The following is a 21,360-nucleotide window of genomic DNA, read 5'->3' on the forward strand; positions in this document are numbered from 1 at the left end:
TGAACAGTAACTTCGTCCCCATGGCTGCATGTAAGCTCTTCCAGAAGGACGATGTAAACCTCGGGTCCCTGTCGGACACAATAGAGACTGGGAAACCATGCAACCGGACGATCTCCTGGATATAAAGATCCGCATACTGCGTCATGGAGAAAGTCGTCTTCACTGGCAGAAAATGCGCTGACTTAGTGAGTCGGTCCACTATAACCCAAATGGAGTTCGATCCTCTGACTGACCTCGGTAATCCAACCACAAAATCCATAGTAATGTTCTCCCACTTCCACTCGGGGATGGGGAGTGACTTTACCAACCCTGCTGGTCTCTGATGTTCAGCTTTTACTTGCTGACAAGTGAGACATTCTGACACAAACCTACGGATGTCTCGCTTCATCCCTGGCCACCAATACAATAACTGAAGGTCTTTGTACATCTTGGTGCCTCCTGGGTGAATGGAATACGGAGATGCGTGTGCCTCTGTCAAAATATCCTGTCTGATCGAACCAACACTAGGCACCCACATTCTACCTCTGTATCGCACAATGCCGTCTGAAACTGTGTACAGCACACTGCCCTTGGCTTCGTCTTTCAGTCTCCATTTCTGTAACTGCTCATCTGTAGACTGACATGCTCGGATTCGGTCTAGCAAATCAGATTTGACTGTCAGATTAGACAGCCTAGGAGCCTTGCCATCACGATAAATCTCTAGACCAAACTTCTGAATCTCCGACTGTAGTGGTCTCTGAGCTGTCAACTGAGCTACCCCTGCCACTTTTCTGCTCAAGGCGTCTGCGACAACATTAGCTTTTCCCGGATGGTAGCTAATCTCGCAGTCGTAATCTTTCACAAGTTCTAACCACCTTCTCTGTCTCATATTCAGCTCTTTCTGCGTGAAGAAGTATTTGAGACTCTTGTGGTCGGTGAAGATCTGACATTTCTCGCCGTATAAGTAATGTCTCCAAATCTTCAATGCAAAGACAACGGCGGCTAATTCAAGATCGTGAGTCGGGTAGTTCTTCTCATGCACCTTTAACTGTCTGGAAGCATAAGCTATGACCCGACCTTGTTGCATCAACACTGCGCCTAATCCGAGCTTAGATGCATCGGTATAAAGCACAAACTCGCCTTGCCCTGTCGGCATGGCTAGCACTGGCGCTGAAATAAGAGCTTGCTTCAAGGTGTCGAAGCTCTTCTGGCATTCCTCGCTCCACACAAACTTTGCATTTTTCCTGGTTAGTGAGGTGAGCGGCACTGCTATGGACGAAAATCCCTTAATAAACTTACGGTAGTAGCCTGCTAAACCCAAAAGCTGTGGATTTCAGATGCGTTCTTTGGCTCAACCCATTCTTTAACAGCTGCCACCTTCGATGGGTCCACCTCAATACCATTGCTGGATACTATATGCCCCAAAAATGCAACTTTCTGCAGCCAAAATTCACACTTACTGAACTTCGCAAATAACTTGCGACTCTGCAAGGTCTGCAAAACTGTCCTCAAATGCTGGTGGTGCTCCTCATGGCTCTTCGAGTAAATAAGAATGTCGTCAATAAATACTATGACGAATTGATCGAGGAACGGCTGAAATACTCGGTTCATGAGGTCCATGAAAATTGCTGGAGCATTGGTCAATCCAAACGGCATTACTAAGAACTCGTAATGCCCGTATCTGGTCCTGAAAGCTGTCTTATGGACATCTGCATCCTTCACTTTCAGCTGATGGTACCCTGATCGAAGATCTATCTTAGAGAACACGGTGGCTCCCTGCAATTGATCGAACAAGTCTTCGATTCTAGGCAAAGGGTATTTGTTCTTGATCGTTACCTTGTTCAGCTCACGGTAATCGATGCACAGTCTCATGCTTCCATCCTTCTTTTTCACAAAAAGCACTGGTGCGCCCCACGGTGAGAAACTAGGGCGGATAAACCCTTTGTCGAGGAGCTCCTGAATCTGCTGTTTGAGCTCTAACATCTCAGCTGGAGCTAATCTGTATGGCGCCTTGGAGATTGGCGCTGTGCCTGGCACGAGATCGATTGCAAACTCTACCTCTCTCTCTGGTGGAAGACTGGTGACGTCATCAGGAAAGACGTCTGGAAATTCTTTGACTACTGGCACCTCTGATAAGGATGGAGTGGACACGTCAGGCGCTGAAATAATGCTAGCCAAAAGGCCTGACATCCCTTGGAGATCAAACTCCTCGCCTGCATGCATGAAATCATGCGAGGAAAGCTTCTCCATCTGGCTGGCTCAAAAAGAAATTGCTCCATGCCCGGCGGTTTAACTAAAACTGACCTCTTCTGAAAATCTATCAGAACTCTATTCTTAGTCAGCCAGTCCATGCCCAAGATAATGTCGAATTCTGGCATCGGCAATATGATTAAATCTGCATACACTAGGTGGCCATGCAGTTCTAGGTCGATATCTCTGACCACACTGGTAGCTAACAGCTCTTCCCCTGATGGGACTACTACCGAAAAATTCACGTCTAGGCCGATGGACTTGAGGTCTAAATGATTGGCAAACGTCTCTGATATGAAGGAGTCGGTGGCTCCTGAGTCTATCAACGCAGTTGTAGCTAATCTCTTTATGAAAATATTCCCTGAGATGCGTTAGCACAACACAACTTATATTCAAAGACACTAACAAGGTAGTAACCCAAATATACTCAAACAACACTAGCATCCTACTTATCCCAAGTAAAATTCCACATACAAATTAAATAGTACTGAACTTAGGTAGAAAAGTTTACCGGTAAGTAAAGTAGTGTCTGGGTCCGCCTCTTGTGCATGCATGGCAAATTCCCTGCCCTGGGTTGGCTGTTTCCACTGCGGGCACTCCTTCAGCATATGATCTGTAGCTCCACACTTGAAGCACCTGCCTGATCCATACAAGCACTGTCCCGGGTGCTGACGATTGCATTTAGGACACACGGGGAAGGCAACGGGCTTCTGAGGCGCCCCTTGCTGCTGAACTGGACCCTTGCCCTTTGGTGGTCCATGATAAGGCTTCTTCGCTGGCGGCCCCTGATACGGTTTCTTAAAGTGGGGTCGCTGATTCTGCTGCTGATGGTGAGGCTGCGGTGGAGCCTGATAGGGCCTCTTGCCCTGCCTGTCAGCCTCAATATCTCGCTGGTCCTGTTCTGCTGCCAAAGCTCGGGACACGGCGACTGCATAAGAAGTGGGACCAGCTACTCGGACGTCGCGGCGTAAGATCGGCCGCAAACCATTCAGGAAATGTCTCAGTTTTGCCGGTGCATCATTCGCAATAAGGGGCACGAAGTGACACCCCCTTTCAAACTTCCTCACAAATTCCGCCACGCTACTGTCTCCCTGTCGCAGCGTCATAAACTCGTTGGTGAGTCTGGTTCGTACTTCCTCAGTGAAGTACTTGGAGTAAAAGACCTCCTTGAAACCATTCCATGGCAGTACCTGCAAGTTGACTGCCACAGATGCACTCTCCCACCACAATCTGGCATCCCCTGTCAGAAGGAACGTGGCACATCTGACCCTATCTGCGTCGGTCAGTTCCATAAAGTCGAAAATCACTTCGATGGATTTGATCCACCCCTCAGCTATCATCGGGTCAGTGGTACCCGAAAACTCCTTCGGACTCATCCTCCGGAATCTCTCATAAACGGCCTCTGGTTGGGGCCTTGCCCCTGCGCCTGCTGCTGCAGCCTGGTTCCCCGCAAACTGTGCGAAGAACTGCGTCATGCCTGCAAGCATCTGTGCCTGCATGTCGGGAGGTGGTGGTGGCGGAGGATTGGCTCTTTCCTCCTCCCGGTGCTCCATGTCCTCAGTCCTAGCTTCCTGGTTAACCATACGTCTCGGAGGCATACTGTTCCAATAATTTACCCAACACGTAAACCCAACATGCATGATTATAATACCAATAACAGAAGATGCACGTACTTTGAACTGAAAACATATACATGCTGAAATCCTGACTTAGTGCTTACTACATGACATAATGCAAAACTTTAAAACTTACAGACTTGAGGTGTGACTTCGAGAGCTTCTTGCGACTGGCAGTAGGCGTAACCCTTTACAAGAACACCGCTCTGATACCAACTGTAACGAACCGTACTTTCACTACTTAAAATTTGCGGAAAAATTAAAAATTTTCTTAAATAAAAACATTCATACGGTCGTCACTCAACATTCATAAAAAAATAAATCCCACAATCATCCATCACCAATAAAATTTTGCTAAAAGAAACTGTCTCACGTTCAAATCAAAACATCAGAGTAATTTAAAAATTTGCATAAACATAAACTTGCGGTCCTCGGGTTTAGCCTGCCACTCAGCCCAAGCCTGCCCCTTGGTCATCACCTCCTGCCTCCTCAACATAGTCACCTGCATCGATCAAGTCTAGTGAGTCTAAAGACTCAACACGTATAAACTGGAATAACGAGTACTACATAATAAGGTCGCATGCAATTTTAAAATAGGACATACATAATTTGAAACTTGAACTTGCGCATTAAAAACTTGAACATACGTACATACATACTTCGACGTGCCATAACTTAAACTTTCATAAACATACTGCATACGTAAACATACATAACTTCATCATTTTGCGTAGAGGATGTTTCAAAGCAAGTGACCCATAACGTAAAAGAGCCTGATCAGACTATACCACAGTACTGGGCTGACAGGGACGTATCCACTGCCGCATACATAAGATCCCTGTTCATAATTTAACAGGCCAGTTGATCCACGTTCATAATTTAACGCTTCACAACCACGATCTAACCCGTTCATAATTTAACGGGCGGATTGGTCCCCGTTCATAATTTAACGCTTTCCAATCCTAACATAATTTGGTCACAAGACATTTAGCATACCTCAAAAACTAAAAAAAATGTTTTCTTGCACGTCAACATACTTACTTGGCGTTGAGGGATTCGTTGGACTTCGACTGGGGCCGTTGCTGCAACTTACTAACGTGAATTTCATACTTAACTTGCATTGCTTAGACATAGAAAACACATGCTTACCCTCAAGCTCAATCATACCTTAGGACCTTCTACGATTTGCCACGACACGCCCTTAATAATCCTTGCACTAACCCATAACATCAAACTTAAAATGAACTTACAAATATTTCCCAAAACAAGGGTACACGGACCCCGTGTTTGGGTCCGGGAGAGGGTCCGTGTACATACTGCCTAGAGTGTGTCGGGAAACGGAAGGGGCACGGACCCCGTGCTCGGGTCCGGATGGGGGTCCGTGTAGACTCTGGAAGAAGACATTGAAAGGAAGCAAAGGCACGGACCCCGTGTCAGGGTCCGGGTAAGGGTCCGTGTAGATACTGGAAAAAAAACACTAAGTGAAACCCAAAGGCACGGACCCCGTGCCCTCATCCGTGTAGGGGTCCGTGTAGATACTGGAAAAAGACGCCGAGAAGACAACAAAGGCACGGACCCCGTGTCAGGGTCCGTGTACAGGTCCGTGCACCCACTGTAATCGCGAACTTACGAAAATTCTGAACACCTAATATTCATCCTTCTAGACTCGGTTATACGGACCATGCACCGACACCTCGAGACTCATCCTAGCATACCGCAACATAAAACCCAAATTGTACAAACGTTTCAAGACAACAGTGTTCGCTCTACGACACACACGACCCAAAATATGGCAATTGACATCAAACTGTTTCCTACGACTTCTAGTTAGCTCGAGTGCCTATCGACATGAAACGTAACCTCAAAAAAACACTCTTAACATCATTACTAACATACCCGTACGCAGCAACAATCGCCCGTCGATTTCCAACGAAGCCTGCAACTTAAAACTTCAAGAAACGTATCAACAACATAATTTTCTGAAAATTTCAGTTTGCGCAGTCGCACGGAAAATATCATAACTCACTCATTTTTCGTCCAAAAATTTCGAATCATATATCAAATCGAAGGTATCGAAAATTTCTACGTTTTTGCCGTTGAAAGTTTTCCCAAAATATGAACAGAAAAATCGCAGTTTTGACATGAACAGTAAAAACGAGTTTCAGATCTAAAAATTTTCCTTCGAAATCGATCCGATTCATGATCCGCTCAAACTACTATCATCATACATAACTTTTACGCATAAAAACAATGCAATACAATATATGACTTGATCGACACAGCAAGAACAGATTATACGTGCCTTTTTGATAATAAACGTTACCGAAGCGGCGTCACCGAAGCGGAGATAGAAGCGAGGTTGATCCGGGGCGATTGTGGCGCTAAAATCTTTGAATAAAACTCGACAAAACCTGCTGGAAATCGCTAGAGGAGGGGGCGGCTGCTAAGGGGAGAAGAACCCTAGGTTTTGCTCTTTGAAAATAATAAAAGTCTAGAATGAACTTGTGTGTGTGTGTTTAGGCATTACAGGTGTGTGTAAAAGTGTGTAGTGTGTGTGTGGCGTGTGTTTTAATAATTAGGGAGAGTAAATCTTAGTTTAATAAAATAATTAACTACTAAGTAAAATACTAACTCTTTTCCCACTTAAATAAAATCCCAACATTTAAAATAATTGCACACCCACTACACTTTAAGAGTTTTAAAACTCTAAAATTCCTAAATAACATAATTGACATGCTAATCCAATACTAATTAAAAAGGTTAACTCCAATAATAAATTAGTTAAAATACTAACTCTACTCATCTTTAAATAAAATCTCCTAATAAAATTAAAGTGCACACTTGCTAAACTTTTAAAAGTTTAAAACTCATAAAATCACCTAATAATTAAATCAGACTTAAAAATGCTAAAACTCAATAAACTATTTAAAATCACCCCCAAACTCAACTTAAAATAAAATACCACATTATCAATTGCCAAAAATCGTCACCGGGTCTTTTCCTCAATCCCGCCTCGAATGATCGTCTGAAACATGAAACTCGATAAAATATTTTAACGTGCATCCCATAAACATAAATAATTTAAAATAGTGCATTTAAATAAATCATGCATCGCCAAAACTCATTTAAAATTAATTTAAATGATTTAATAATTAAATGAATGCATGGGTTATACGTGTACTATGTTTGGGCACTACAGTTATGTATTGGACTGCCTATAATTACGCTACTCGTTCTGCCCATAATTAGGTCATTTGTAAACTCCACGCTCCAGATGTTCATTCCTGGGCGTGAGAAGGGTGTATTAATTGTCCCATATCGGTTGGATAAATAACATTGGAGTTGCATATATGGGCTTGGACTATCCTTCCCCCTTGAGCTAGCTTTTGGGGTTGAGTTAGGTCTAAGTTTCAATCTTAACAAATTGTTGTGCACCACTACAAGTCAACCATATCCTGCACGAGTCCCGATAAAGATCTGCATTAATGTTATTATCCCAGAATAGAAATATTGCTTATACGTCCCTCAAGTTCTGATGAAGATAACAGTCACCACAAAGGGATATTCAGCAGCAAAGAAATATTAAATGTTTGCTGAAGAACATTTAATGAAGTTGCAGCTAATAATGACACATCACTAGTGATACAGGTTTACGTCATTCATCGTTTCCGACCGTTGGAATGATATCTTATAAAAGAAGAGTTGAAGAATGCAGAATTGAGTTCGATCATTTTAAGCTTTTCAACCACGTGATTGACGCACTAATGAAGCTTGCATACTCAAAGATCTAAGCGCTCTTAAAGTTTATATATTTCATCACTCATCAAGCATGCACTAAGCAGAAAGATATCTAATCATTCAAAGATCAATTTCATGCTACTCAAAACATATAGTTTTCTTTTATCAGTAACCTTTTGATTATTTGATTGATTGTATTATCTTGTGAAGCGAGGGTTTTTAAAATCCAAAAGTGTAAAGTGATAACTAAGAGTTTCAAAATAGGCAGTGTGATAAGTCTAGATTGGAGTGAGCTCTTGCAATAAGTTTGTAAAACTAAAGTCTTTTAGTGGAACTCTTCTTAAAGAAGAAGAAATGGTGATATAGAAGTTTTTATTTCCGAACGTCCATAAAATCCAGCGTTTTATAACTTTTCGCATCCACTTACTTTTCAAACCGTTTCTTGTTAACAAGCTAGCCAACTAGCTGAAGTTGTCATTAGAAATTGTGAACCGTTTTTCGCACTTTCCAAATGATTCATATTTCTAACCGTTCAAGAAAAACTTTCTACCGCCTAAAAACGATTGAAAACTAATTTTAAAAAGCAAATATTTTTAAAAAATTTATTCATCCCTTCTAAACTCTTTCTCGATCTTAACAGATATATAGTTATAATAATAAGGAATATTTAAAAATTGTTTTTGGCCTTTTAAACTGTTAAAAGTTTAATGTTAATCCAACATGGTATTTTTTTTTTTTTACATTTTCAATATGTTTTCATTAATATGATTATTGATGCGACTTTGATTATTGCACTCCCAAGAGCAGATTGGCCACAAGTAGTATAATTCGATGGGACTGAATATCGTATCCACAAGGAAGCTAAGATAATTATAAGTCCACTACAATGTCCTTCTGTTTTGTTTTTGTTTTTAATTGTTTGATAATTGATAATTTTTAATTGTTCAAATTTTAATTTTAAGTAGTTGAGATTAGATAATCCACTTTTGGTAATAAAGTTAACATTAATGAACATTATTGAAATCCACTAAATCCAGGCTACCACTGTTATCAAGAAATTAATATTATGATATATTTTATATAATAAATCAAGACACCCACTTTAAGACAAAAACTTGTGTGAGACGGTCTCACGGGTCATATTTGTGAGACAGATCTATTATTTGGGTCATCCATGAAAAAGTATTACTTTTATGCTAAGAGTATTACTTTTTATTGTGAATATGGGTAGGGTTGACCCGTCTCACAGAACAAGACTCGTGAGACGGTCTCACATTAGACTCACTCCCACTTTAAATGATTGGTAATATCAAACTAACATTTAAATGACTCCAAGAATTTAGTGTAACATATAGTAACAATAAATCAAAACTCTCACTTATAAGTAGAGTATAATAATGCTTAAAGAAATAAATATAACATAAACAATAAATAATGATTAAATAATATAAAGCATAAATTGTTACTTTTTAATAACCTTATTATCATACAAAGAGTTTCACCTTTTCATCTCAACTTTGTGAAGTTAGTTACTCATTGTTCAAAGTGTAAAACTTTGAATATGAAATTAACATGCTAATCTTATTTAAATGAAGAAATTAAATAAAAGAAAAACAAAGAGATAAATTTGTGTCAAAAGTACTATTTTTTGTCCAATTTGATCAAATTTGTGAAAAAAAATTATGAGATCTTATGAAAAATAATATTTTATATGTTAAAAAAATTATATTTCGTTGTAAAAATGAACTGGATTGATTCATCTTATATCTTATGGATAAAAATTTGTAAGAATGCAACACTTATTTTTAAAGTTATTGCTCATTGAATGCTTCTTAAAACTATTTTAGTTAATTAGTTACTTTAATCATAACACTCTTATACTTACGTATAAGATAAATCAGTAATAATTATTTCATTAATAATATCCATTAAAAAGAAATTTTCTAAAAGTGTTTTAAATGAAAATTAGATTAGTAAAATCAACACGTTTGAATCGACTCCGAAATTTGTAAATTTAATAATTTAATTTTAAAAATGTGTATTGTTTCATGTTAATTAGATCAATTTTGATTAACTATAATTTAATCTTTGATAATTTTTAATTAATCTTAAATTTTTTGGATATAAAATTTATATAATCACACTTATTTAAAATTTAAATATATATAGACACGTAATTGAGTATTTATAAATAATTAGCTCATTATTTAAACATTTTTTTATTTAATCTATATAAATAGCACAAAATTCAGTTTTGTCGATCACGATTTTTTAAAAAATTTGCTTTATTTTCCCTTTTTTAAAAAAACTTGATCAACAACATTATATTGTGGGATAAAAAGAAAATTGCAAAAATTTGTGTAAGACGGTCTCACGGGTCGTATTTGTCAGACATATCTCTTATTTGAGTCACCCATAAAAAAGTATCACTTTTTATGCTAAGAGTATTACTTTTTATTGTGAATATGAGTAGGGTTGACTCGTCTCATAGATTATGATCCGTGAGACAGTCTCACATGAGACTCATTCAAATAATTTATATGAGTAGGTGAGATAAGTAGTACATGTAAAATAGTGACCAAAATATAATTGAGTGATTCTCATGTGAGACCGTTTCACGGATCATAATCTGTGAGACGGGTCAACTCTACTCATATTCACAATAAAAAGTAATATTTTTAGCATAAAAAGTAATACTTTTCATGGGTGACCTAAATAAGAGATCTGTCTCACAATTACGACCCGTGAGACCGTCTCACACAAATTTTTGCCAAATTATTTATATTTATTGTGGATCTCTCTTTATGGACAATGTCCTATATTATTATTATTTTCTCAAAGGAAAAAAATAATCTCAATAAAGGACATCGTTCCTTCAAAATAATAATAATAAAGGAGTCAAAGAAAAAGAAAGAATTGAACGAAATCACCTTGAAATTATAAAGATTTTTGATAATTTTGGTAAATATAATTAAGAAAAATTCATCAATTTATGATATAAATCTCCCATCTAAATTATAAAAAACAGTATTTTTTATGTCAAAACTATCGTTTTTCATTACAAATATGGTCTCATAAATATAGATTCTCAGACAGATCTCCAAATATTACTTTTTAGTTCAAATATGGATCCAGTTGGATCGCTCTCAATTTTATGTACTTAATTAAATTAAATTAGCGCTGTACTTAATTAAGTTAAATAAAATTAGTGATAGATAAACAATATTTAAATCACAAATTAAATTCATTACCATTGAATGTATAGAGCCAAACACACGCATAGATCCGGCTATGGATGATCTGCAAGAGTCGGGCTGGGAGGAGCTGAGGAAGGAGGCCAGGAAGATCGAAGGTGATCTCGATGTGAAGCTCTCCTCTTACGCTAAGCTTGGTTCTCGCTTCACCCAAGGAGGTGATTTTTTCTCGTTGTTCATTCCTTTGGCCTCTCAATTTGCTGCCAGACTATGTTTTTTTTATTTTAGTGTAAGTTCTGATCTTGCTGTGATTTTCAGAAGATGTTGTGTAGGATGGTCTGTATATGGACTTGTGATTTTGAGTGATTTTTTTTCGTGGTTGTTACGTAATGCACATTGCTACATGGAATTTGATTTATGTGTTTTGGAGTTAATTGGGGCTGCATTGACGGAATTTGGACCGTGGAGGATGGAATTTTAGGAGAAAGAGACCTCTGGTGTGAGTTGATTTGATGGTTAAGAAATTGGGAAGGCATTTGCCATTTCTTATACGGCTGGAGATATCAGGATAATGCTCTGACAGAACAAGGCATTTTGCCATGGTTCATGCCATTGTTTTTTAAAGTATGAGGATTTCTGTACTCGGTTATTTTTGTGCATATGTGGCCAAATTTTCTTGACTTATGATTTAGCATGGTGCTTGTGTTTCTGATGCTTTCATGTGTTGCCAGGTTACGTGGATACTAGTTCACCTACTGTCGGGTCCAGCAGGTCATGGAAGTCTATGGAGATGGAGATCCAATCATTACTTGAGAAGCTTCTGGATATAAATGATTCGATGAGTAGATGCGCTGCATCTGCTGCTCCGACAACTTCAGTTACTCAAAAACTTGCTAGACATAGGGACATATTTCATGAGTTCACCCAGGTTGTTTACTGTACTTTTTACCCTGCTTGTTTTAACTGTGATCTTTTGATTTGCAAATGATAATTATTACCTTTGATCTGTATTCTAAGCAACAATAGGAATAAACCATGTTTGATTTCGCTATTCTGTTGCCTTTTCTACTGAAAACTACAGTGAAATTCAGAACAGCTGCTTTCAGAATTGAGATGGCTCATGTCATCCTAAGTGACCGTTCACTAATTTTCATATTAAATCATGTGAAAGGATGCATGGTTCACTGGCTCTCATCACTGCAGTGACACCTGCGTTTTTGACTCATTTTATACTGACTATATCTGACAATGAACTTAATATCCATTTCCCTTTTTAATCTTTTTTTCCTAATCTGTGGGTGCGAAAATATCTCTGAGTTTAATTTTTATGATAATATTATGATATAGATTGCAGTTGATTTGAAATTGCTGGGTCTTAGTTTTGGAAAAAAATTAGATTCAACGACTCTGAAGCTTTTTTTATATATACATGGTGCATGGGTCTCTTAAGTAAGTCTGCTGGACCCTCATGTTAGTTTTTATGTTGGTGAAATTGACTTCAGATACTCTGTAGGAATTTAAACGTATTAAGGGAAATATTATCTCCATGAAGGAGCATGCAGAGCTTCTCAGTTCTGTGAGAGATGACATTAGTGAGTACAAGGTGAGAAATTTAAATCTTTTTGACTTCTGGTTGTGACAAAATTGTTTCCAAATGCCTTTGGTAGCTGTAAGCTATATTTAATGCAGGCTTCTGGGGGTGGATCTCCAAGAACGCAGTTACTACGGGAAAGAGCGGCCATACATGGTAGCATATCTCATGTAAGATTTTAAAGCTGCTTATTATCATATAAACAATTTCCTCAGGATTTTTTTTTGTCTTAACATAGTGAACTTGTTCGTGATGGTTGAATGTGAGGAACATTATAGACAAGTATAAGCACCAAACCTCCTGGATATATTAGATGAGGAACAACTACATGCGATTCAGAACCCTGACTTTTCTGTTTTGATATCATTACCATAATACAAGATATCATCCACTCTGAATTCATTTTTACCAGTCAGAGTTCATAAAAAGACCATCCATAAATCAATCTGAACTCCTATAAACCACATATAGATAATACCATGGGCCACCAGAATGCCATTGATGTTCCCAAATAACCAGTCAAGAAATGTTACAATAGCAACCAAATAAATATAAGAATATTACCCTTAGGATATCCTGGTATCTCCCATTTCCCTGATTTACTGACACCAACGTTAGAATGGATACCACCTCGTCTCTAATTTACTTCAAGTTATTCTGAAATCTGAATAATGATGCCATTGCAGCAACATCGACTGGCAATAACTAATAGGCACGAACTACTATTCATCATTCTTTAGTGAACACATCATTATTCTCGTTCCAACTCTTGACAATGTATTATCGTAACAAGATTGTTAAATACATAGTTTATTGCTTTCAAAATGAAACGTATGTGTCATGGATAAGAATGTTGCTGATTTGGATAAACAAGATAGCTACTAACCTACCCCAGCTTTTCTGAATTGTCCGAATGGAATCACAACTCAATATTCAATATATAATTAATTGTCTGCGACATTTCGAACATCAGTATAATCGTAAACTAGCATGAATAGATGTTGCTACTCTGAGTTATCTTATTTATGGATGGCTGTCTATATGTGTTTATTCTTAAACATGCCAAGGACAGTATGATTGTAACATAGTGACATGAATGCGCCTATAAAAGTGCAGCCATGGAAGTTACAGCATGAAAGTGTGGTGATGAGGTTAAATTCCCAGCATGATCCCCATTTACTACTAGATGTAGCCACACCGTATTTACCTTAGTATCACCATGCTACTTATCAACTCAGTCCTTACAGGACAAACATTTACAAGTAAAGAACTACCTCAATGTAGCCATTCAACAAACTGAATCCTCAACGATTTCTAATACTAAACCAGATGCAACATGCAATATCCAATAATTTTAACCATTGTATTATATAAGCACGTATTTCGATTTCTCATTTCCAATCACACAGAAAACAGTCCCAAAGTCAATCATTTAGCAATTACTCAAAACCCGCTGAGGTAACATTTCTAATATCCAATAACATACAAAATTGTCCCAAAGTCAATAATTTAACCATAATTCAAAACTCACTAAGGTAACATTTCTTTTGAGAAATAAATCTTCTTGTACGTATAGAACTCATTGTTGTAAAAGCCAAGTGTCTGGAGTGACTAGATGTAACAACTAAAGCAGTGTGTTCCATGGGAAGGCTTGAGGCACGCCTTTTAGAAGAACGTGGTTACGTGGCTTTTTAAGTTAAAATGAAAAATGTAAAAACAAGGTGTAAATATTAAACAAAAAATATTTGTGCGCGGATGTGTTTGTTCTGCCTAAGTGCGGCTGTCTAAGCATGGATTCTGTTCGTATTCAGATGCTTGTCATTTCTTGGTTCAACTCCGTCTTCCTCACTGGTTAAATACTTTCAGGGTGGCAAGATGGGCAGTGGTGACTCCGGAGTTTAAGCATTTATTTTTAACAGATTTAGCTAGGGATTAGAATTTTATTTTGTCGTGATTTAGTGATGTTCTAAAGACTAGGACTTATTATTAGTCCGTTTCATGGATCTCTTGTCCACTACCTTTTGTAATCTTATTTCGATATTATCAATATATTAGTTTCCTATCAAAAAAAAAAAAAAAATACTTTTACACATTTTGTCACTACACTTGTTAACTTCTATAACACCACCTTGGCCAATCAGAACCATAATTAATGCTATGTAAGTTTTCAGTTATTACATTCTCTGGGTGTTTGTTTCAAGCACCCTGCTGTTGTTTAACCGGTTTAAAATAGTGTTATGCATTTACCAGGTCTAAGGAAAGACAATATTAGAGTTTTCTTAGCTTGAGAGATACCATAATTGTAGTCTCCATTAGAGCTGAAGGGGACAAATTTGAGCCTAAATTGGCTCGTGAGCTTGTTGATTTACCAACTCAATTGTTTTGAGCCTGGAAAGACAAGATTGTGATTTTCTAAAGATATTACAATATTAGTCCCATTTACAGCTGTAAGATGAGATCGTAAACATGTTAATAAAAAACATTTTGAGTGTAAGTTGGTGTAAGATGAGATCGTGAACGTGTTAAAAATATTTTGGAGCCTAAGCTGAGTTCGTGAGTTAGCTGAGAGCTCAAGCTCGAGATTCTTTATATTGAACTCAAGCTTGAGCACATTTTCTTTTTTCTATCAACCTCAATTCGTTTTACACCCTAGTCAACACTATATATATGTGTGTGTGTGTGTGTGTGCGTGTGTATATGCTCATTGAAAGTGACTAGAATTACTCGAGCATAGAAGAATGTTGTGTTTACTTGCTTGAGCGTTATGTGCTATATCTATATTATTCTTGAATGTACCAGATATTTTATTGATTTGGCTAAATATAAGCTTCATGCTTTCTTGTGATTATAGCATCAATCTTTCCATCACCTGTTCAGTCATGACCTTATCCCGATTGCACTCCTAATTACACACGAAAACAGTATTGGCGCATACACATTAATAACCGGGTTTTAATAATGTTATGTTGTTTCTTTATATGTTCACTTGATCAAAGAAAAAAATGATTTTTTAAATGTACTTATTGTGTATAAAGGAGTATTTATCGTCTATATTCACGAGGATACATCTCAAGTTGATTTTGGGACAATAAGATAAAAATTTGTTGTATTTTCACCAATTCTTGTTGCATGCTGTCTTTGTCGTCGTTGTAATGACTATAAGCAGTTTAAACTTATTACGGTCATGCATATTTTTGTTTCTTTAAAGCATTTTTGACCAATCTATTACAGATTGATGATGTTATAAGTCAAGCTCAAGTGACTAGGACTGTTTTGGGTTCCCAACGGACCTTGTTTAGTGATGTTCAAGGAAAAGTGAAACTACTAAGCGATAAATATCCAGTGATTCGTGGCCTAATTGGTAATTTTTGAAGCCACCATTGCTGTTTGATTCTTCATATGAAAATTCGTATTCTTGATTTTCTATCAGACCAATTGGTTGAACTTTCAACCAAATTCAGACCCATCCAAACAAAATTCAACTTTCCTTCAAAAACCAGTATTTGATATCGTGATCATGCTTTCCTCTCAGGTTCAATCAGAAGAAAGAAATCAAGAGACACACTCATCCTATCTGCTGTTATCGCTGCCTGTACACTCTTTCTTATCATTTATTGGCTTTCGAAGTGAAATAGATTTTACTTTGTCGTTGAAAATGATCCTTTCTACATGTGTAGAAATATTCACATCAATGTATTGATTTTTACATGCCTATTTAGCACATTATCCTTGGCCAAGTTTATATGTTACATGTATTGAAAGTCTTTCTTAGCGGTAACATACCAACGCATAAAATTTCAAAAAAAAGGTAATAAAAAGAAAATCAGTATACTGTATTAGATATTTGAATCTTAGCTCTCAATTTCTTCCTTTGGTCTCTCAACTTGGAATCGTCCGCCTTACATAATAACACAAACCCTACGGTCTGAAAACATGGAGGGGAACTTCCATGAATGTCCATCTATTACTGATTTTACAGCAAAAAACAATCACATAAAAATGGTTCATTGTGGTCTCAGTAGGATGATCACCCGGTGATGTCCAACTCGAGTCTCACTTATCCGACCGAGGTGGCGAAGGACCTACAAGGCCAAAAGAAAGGGAAAATGGATAGAGTGATTCGTGTCTGATGAAATCAATCAGCAAAATGCATTGAAGCGGAGGAGCCAATTAAACATGAATGCAATCAAATGGGCTAATCATGAGCAAAATAGTGGAGCAAATATCTTAGGAACAAAACCTTCACATAAGCTGAGATACATTTGGAAGGACAAGGATCATACTAGAACCTTAAAATCATCAGAAGAATCCTAATAAACTTGCTAATATTTATTAAAAATCATGTGTGTTTTCATTAGTGAATAAGAATCACTAACCGTCAATATTGCTTTTCCGGTATTGTCAAGCTTCATTGCAGGCCCTTTGACATCAGATTCCAGGAAGAAGTGTTTTCCCTTCACTGCATCCATCATTGCAATGTCACGTAATTCCTGAGCATGTTAAAGAGAAATCACTATTCGTGCACCAAGTACCCCTGATAACCCAAAAAATTTGAAGCAGACGCATGAGAAACGAAAACATGCGAGTCATCTGTAAGTTATATCGGTTCTATATCATCGATGATAAAATTTGAATCTCTTGCACTCAATTCTAAATCAAATAGGGCGACATATAATAAAAATAATAGGTCCCCAGCACTAGAAAGTCTCGCATTTCTAATCGGTCTCTTTCCTCAAGGAGTGCATCCTTAAAAGGAATACTGCAACCTCGAACCGCCCACCTACCCACAAGAAGGCTGGCCTCACAACGAGAATCACTTACCAGAGCTCGGTCCAAGTTATTCTCTGTCAGCTTCACAACACAAAAGAAATTGGAAACCAGTCAGCATTGAAGAATTGTTTCAAGTACATGAGGAAGAGAAATAAAAAAGAATTGTTAAAATAACCTTTTTTCTTGGCGCTGTGATAAGCTGGGCATTTGCTTCAGCATATGTTACCATATCACCAATTGCGGCATTGACCTTATCCAAAGTGAGCCTTTGTTTCATGTACCTGCATATTACTTACGGCTGAGCCATTGGGAAAAGGGACACTCGATGTATAATGAAATTTGAAAATAATCTTAACGCGGTTTAGTAGTTTGTATATTTCAGATGCAGTGGAACAACAGGGTTCCCAAAATGTAAGTAGCTTACGATGGCAAGGAATTTAGTTCGTCACCAGTAATATACCACACTGGAGGCGAGGCCCGACCCTTTTTATCCTGGAATAAAAAGCCAGAATCATAAAAATGTTTGAAATTGTCGATTTGGTTATTCAATCATAGTTCAGCGTCCATCTCGTTCCATGGGGAAAGAGACAAGTTTTGCTAGCTGAAGGGATGAACCCTTCAGAAATATCCAACCAGACAGTTTTAACAACTTTAAAGAGTGGCACCATTGAAGAAACAACACAATATATGCTGAAGAAATTGACTCAGTTAAAGTGGCATCTTCGATATAAAGGAATAGACTATTAGACTTGATTGATCAGTTTTTCTCCTCCTTACTAAAGATAAAAGAATGAGCTAATCACTCTCGCTAAATCTATATTCAGTACAATTCGGATAACAGCTTCAAAAGTCTTTAGCTAGCTGATCAACTGAAGAGCGCTATGAGGCTAGCAGTGCAACACAATTATCTGCCAAATATCCAAAGTTGAATTCAAAGATAAAATTCCTCGTATCATCTCATCAATATAATCAGAAATTCATCATCATTAATATAGAGGAAACATTTTACATTGTAGAAACATCATTACATAAGATGGTAACAAATTAAACGAAAAACCTTTCTTGAGCAAAATAAATGAAACACAGACTGAGAAGACAAGAAGAGAAACAATAAAATCACTTTGTAATTAGTTATAAGCCTTCTATTGGTAGAATTAAGTTACAGACATACTACTTTAAAATCGGCAGCTTAAAAAGTATCATTTCACATCCGTAAAGATTTTTCTCAATTAGTCGTCTTTATAGTTACATACATCATATGACCAAGGCTATGTTACTAGGTATCATCTTAACGTTTTAAATGTCGAAACATTAACAGGACAGGTACTAATGTCGTGTTGGCACAATAAAAACAATGGTTTCCCTTTGATGCATATTGATAAAAGACTTGGTTGTTTATCCCGTTAAGTAGGCCACAATAGAAATGGTTCTCTGTATCTACAATAAGTATCCCTACTAGATAGGGAAAAATAGAGTGAATTTTGTGGTAAAAAATATGCTTCTACCTATCGGTTTCCCAATCGGTTAGAGTTGTATTCGTAATCAACAACTTTTCTATTTATTTTCCCGGTTTGAAATTTTTTTTCTTATACATCATAATAAGAGATCACGTGATACTTAATACATAGAAAATCATTTGAATATATACATATCTGAACATATTTGTGCATATATAAAAAGGTAATTTTCATAAAAAGTTATATTCTCAATAAACATTTTTCAGGAAGGTACAGAAATTTAGAAACTATTTATAACGCAAGTATTCTCTAAACTTAAGTTGTTGATACGGTTTGAAACCAAACTCTCCCTTCCTAGACTAGTTAGTATCTTCTTTTAGACTCCCCATCTCCTAGACCCTTTGCCACATGCAGGTGCGAGAATTAGACATGCTCTATTATGCAATTTGAGAAGATTGTATGATAACTTAGTGTTAGAGTTAGGGTCCTATTTATAGGTAAGGAATTCAAGTAACGTGAAGAGTCTCATCATTAAAGGTTGTATTGTGTTGTCACCATGAATACACCATGACAAGGCTTCTTTGGATATATTATGATACAGTTATTTCACTATAAATTAACGGGAATTAAGGCCACACTGTTAATTTTGCTAATCACCTCTCCTTACTTGATTATGACACAACTGCTACAATAAATCCTTCAAGTTAATGACAGTAAATCTCTTATAATGCTAGGTAGGTGAAGAGTCATCATTGTCTCGCTCATAGCAAGGAGAAAAGTTTGTAACATCCACATCATCAAAACATGCATTAGTAGATGAGTATTGCTCCATTACATGCACCGAAGTTAAGTTTGCTAATAATAGGGACGTAGAAGGTCTCATGACACAGTTTTTCCGTCGGTTCCATGTTCAAAGATCAAATACTGAGGATGTTCAAGGTCTCTAACTTCCAAATTACTCTTATACTTACATATTATATAACAAGGAGAGGATGCTAGTCACTATCACCGTCAAAATTAAGTCACATTTAAACTCATCCTCTTAATATCATAATTTCACCATTAAATCATCTTATTCTCGTGATGATAATTTGAAAAGATTCTCAAAATTTACTGACTCACATTGAGTTTTCTGCAGTTGACTTAAGCAATTGTGCTAGACATAACTTAAATAATGAAAAAAATTCACCGAGAAAAAATTGAATGAGTAAATAAAACAATTGGATTAGAAAAAAAATATGCCAGAGGTTCCTCACTTTGGATGGTGCCGGCTCCTCAAGTTTTAAAGACTCGATTCCATAATCTACTTGGCTGATCCCTGGTTGCTTCCTATAACTGATGACACCAAGGAAGGAAACAAAAGATCACCTATCAATCAGTCGAGAAGACAATTTTGTTGCTTCAACAAATTGTACAATACCATTTGCTCGTCTCTGTATTGGTACTAGTAATTCTTTCGGGTATATATGAAGGAACACAAGCAGAAACTGTCTCCAATTTCTTTTGCTGTCGCAAGGCTGCCTCTATTAATTTCTGCACTTACAATGAATAAATCACTCAATTCAGTTCATAGATTAGCTTGTCATTCCTCTTAGAGTTTAGTCTGAACTTTTAACTTTCACCTTGCATGCTTGAAATTTTTTGTAGATTGGCTTCATCTAATCATTTCGAAAATAAATTTATCAGACAGGATTATAGATGCTTAGATCTAATTCAAATGTCAATTAATCTTAAAAATACACCGCTGCCTCCATGTCAAACATATGAAATTTCATGTATAAACTTTTCAATCTGAGTGTCTTAACTCACAGTTAAGATTTTCATTTGAAGTATAAATCCATCAGTACCATACCACTTGCAAGTGACAATATTCAAAGCCCTAACTTTTTTTTTACCATTATACCTGCCAAATCGTCAGTAACAGCTTCAATTCAAAAATTTCTTTGAAATTCAAATCCTATTGTCACAATATTCGATACTATAACATGTAAGAAGAATTAAATTCAATATGCAAAAACATTTTCCATCTTAGGCAATATTCAAACATTTACCCACCAGAATCGCGCGTCTCAACAAGCGAAGTAAAAAATACCTTAGCTTTGGGGATGGCTTGAGCCTCGTCGCGCAACCGATCCTTAATATTTTGAACCTGAAGCTCCATACCTTTCAATGCTGCATCTATGCCCGACAAATCGCTGATGCTGCTGGCCGGGTACACTATCCAATTTCAGAGGAAAAAAACAAATGAACAAGAGGAATCATCGCATAGATTTATCAATAACTTGAATTCTCAACTGTTTCGAGCAATCACAAACTGCTGGAGCTCCGCGATTCGAGAATTGAATTGGGAGATCAAAGAGTCAAGGGAAGCTCCCGCTTCTTTCACATCCATCTTTCTCTCTCTAGGTTTCGCAGTTCTCTGCTAATAGCGATTTTCTGCTTCTGGCGCGAAACACCTTATGACGAGCTTTTTAAACGTTATTTTCTTCCCCTTGAAAAAAACAAGAGTGAGTACATTCTAACACAAGGTATTACGAATTTATATTTATAATATGGATTATATATATAAAAATATACTATTTTTTATATAAAAAATAATATTTTTCATTAATCGGATTGAGTTGAAAATATATCTCAACAAATTTATCAATGAGATGATATCATAGAAGAAACGTCAACTATTCATTTTTCTTTATAATATAATAGAATTTTTTTATTTTTTTCTTTCTTACATGCTTTCGACTAAATACATATACACATAAATA

General features: G+C 36.9%; 2 protein-coding genes across 2 annotated transcripts; one reads left to right on the top strand and one right to left on the bottom strand.

The window, feature by feature from the left end:
* The first annotated feature begins 10,794 nt into the window (after positions 1–10,794).
* LOC140841426 (Golgi SNAP receptor complex member 1-2) lies at positions 10,795–16,110 on the top strand. Its single transcript, XM_073208831.1, has 6 exons — positions 10,795–10,995; positions 11,509–11,705; positions 12,291–12,380; positions 12,467–12,538; positions 15,600–15,729; positions 15,901–16,110. Exons 1-6 carry the CDS (start codon positions 10,875–10,877, stop codon positions 15,996–15,998), a joined length of 708 nt encoding a protein of 235 aa, XP_073064932.1. The 5' UTR covers positions 10,795–10,874; the 3' UTR covers positions 15,999–16,110.
* A 92-nt stretch (positions 16,111–16,202) lies between these two features.
* LOC140841425 (SKA complex subunit 1 homolog) lies at positions 16,203–21,052 on the bottom strand. The gene is made up of 9 exons (XM_073208830.1): positions 20,891–21,052; positions 20,688–20,812; positions 20,016–20,128; positions 19,852–19,930; positions 17,563–17,630; positions 17,314–17,419; positions 17,190–17,219; positions 16,745–16,858; positions 16,203–16,450 (listed from the first exon to the last, which is right to left on the bottom strand). Exons 1-9 carry the CDS (start codon positions 20,985–20,987, stop codon positions 16,373–16,375), a joined length of 810 nt encoding a protein of 269 aa, XP_073064931.1. The 5' UTR covers positions 20,988–21,052; the 3' UTR covers positions 16,203–16,372.
* Positions 21,053–21,360: the final 308 nt, after the last annotated feature.

Source organism: Primulina eburnea, chromosome 9, assembly GCF_022965805.1.
Source record: "Primulina eburnea isolate SZY01 chromosome 9, ASM2296580v1, whole genome shotgun sequence".
NCBI classification, from domain to species: domain Eukaryota; kingdom Viridiplantae; phylum Streptophyta; class Magnoliopsida; order Lamiales; family Gesneriaceae; genus Primulina; species Primulina eburnea.

What these genes read in the sequence shown, in the direction of transcription:
- LOC140841426 (XM_073208831.1), top strand. Translation starts at nt 10,875, where the DNA reads ATGGATGATCTGCAAGAGTCGGGCTGGGAGGAGCTGAGGAAGGAGGCC. An exon ending in TTCTCGCTTCACCCAAGGAG is followed by an intron (nt 10,996 to 11,508) that starts GTGATTTTTTCT and finishes ATGTGTTGCCAG; the next exon opens with GTTACGTGGATACTAGTTCA. An exon ending in TACATGGTAGCATATCTCAT is followed by an intron (nt 12,539 to 15,599) that starts GTAAGATTTTAA and finishes AATCTATTACAG; the next exon opens with ATTGATGATGTTATAAGTCA.
- LOC140841425 (XM_073208830.1), bottom strand. Translation starts at nt 20,987, where the DNA reads ATGGATGTGAAAGAAGCGGGAGCTTCCCTTGACTCTTTGATCTCCCAA. An exon ending in AATACAGAGACGAGCAAATG is followed by an intron (nt 19,931 to 20,015) that starts GTATTGTACAAT and finishes TGGTGTCATCAG; the next exon opens with TTATAGGAAGCAACCAGGGA. An exon ending in AGGAGCCGGCACCATCCAAA is followed by an intron (nt 17,631 to 19,851) that starts GTGAGGAACCTC and finishes TTTTTATTCCAG; the next exon opens with GATAAAAAGGGTCGGGCCTC.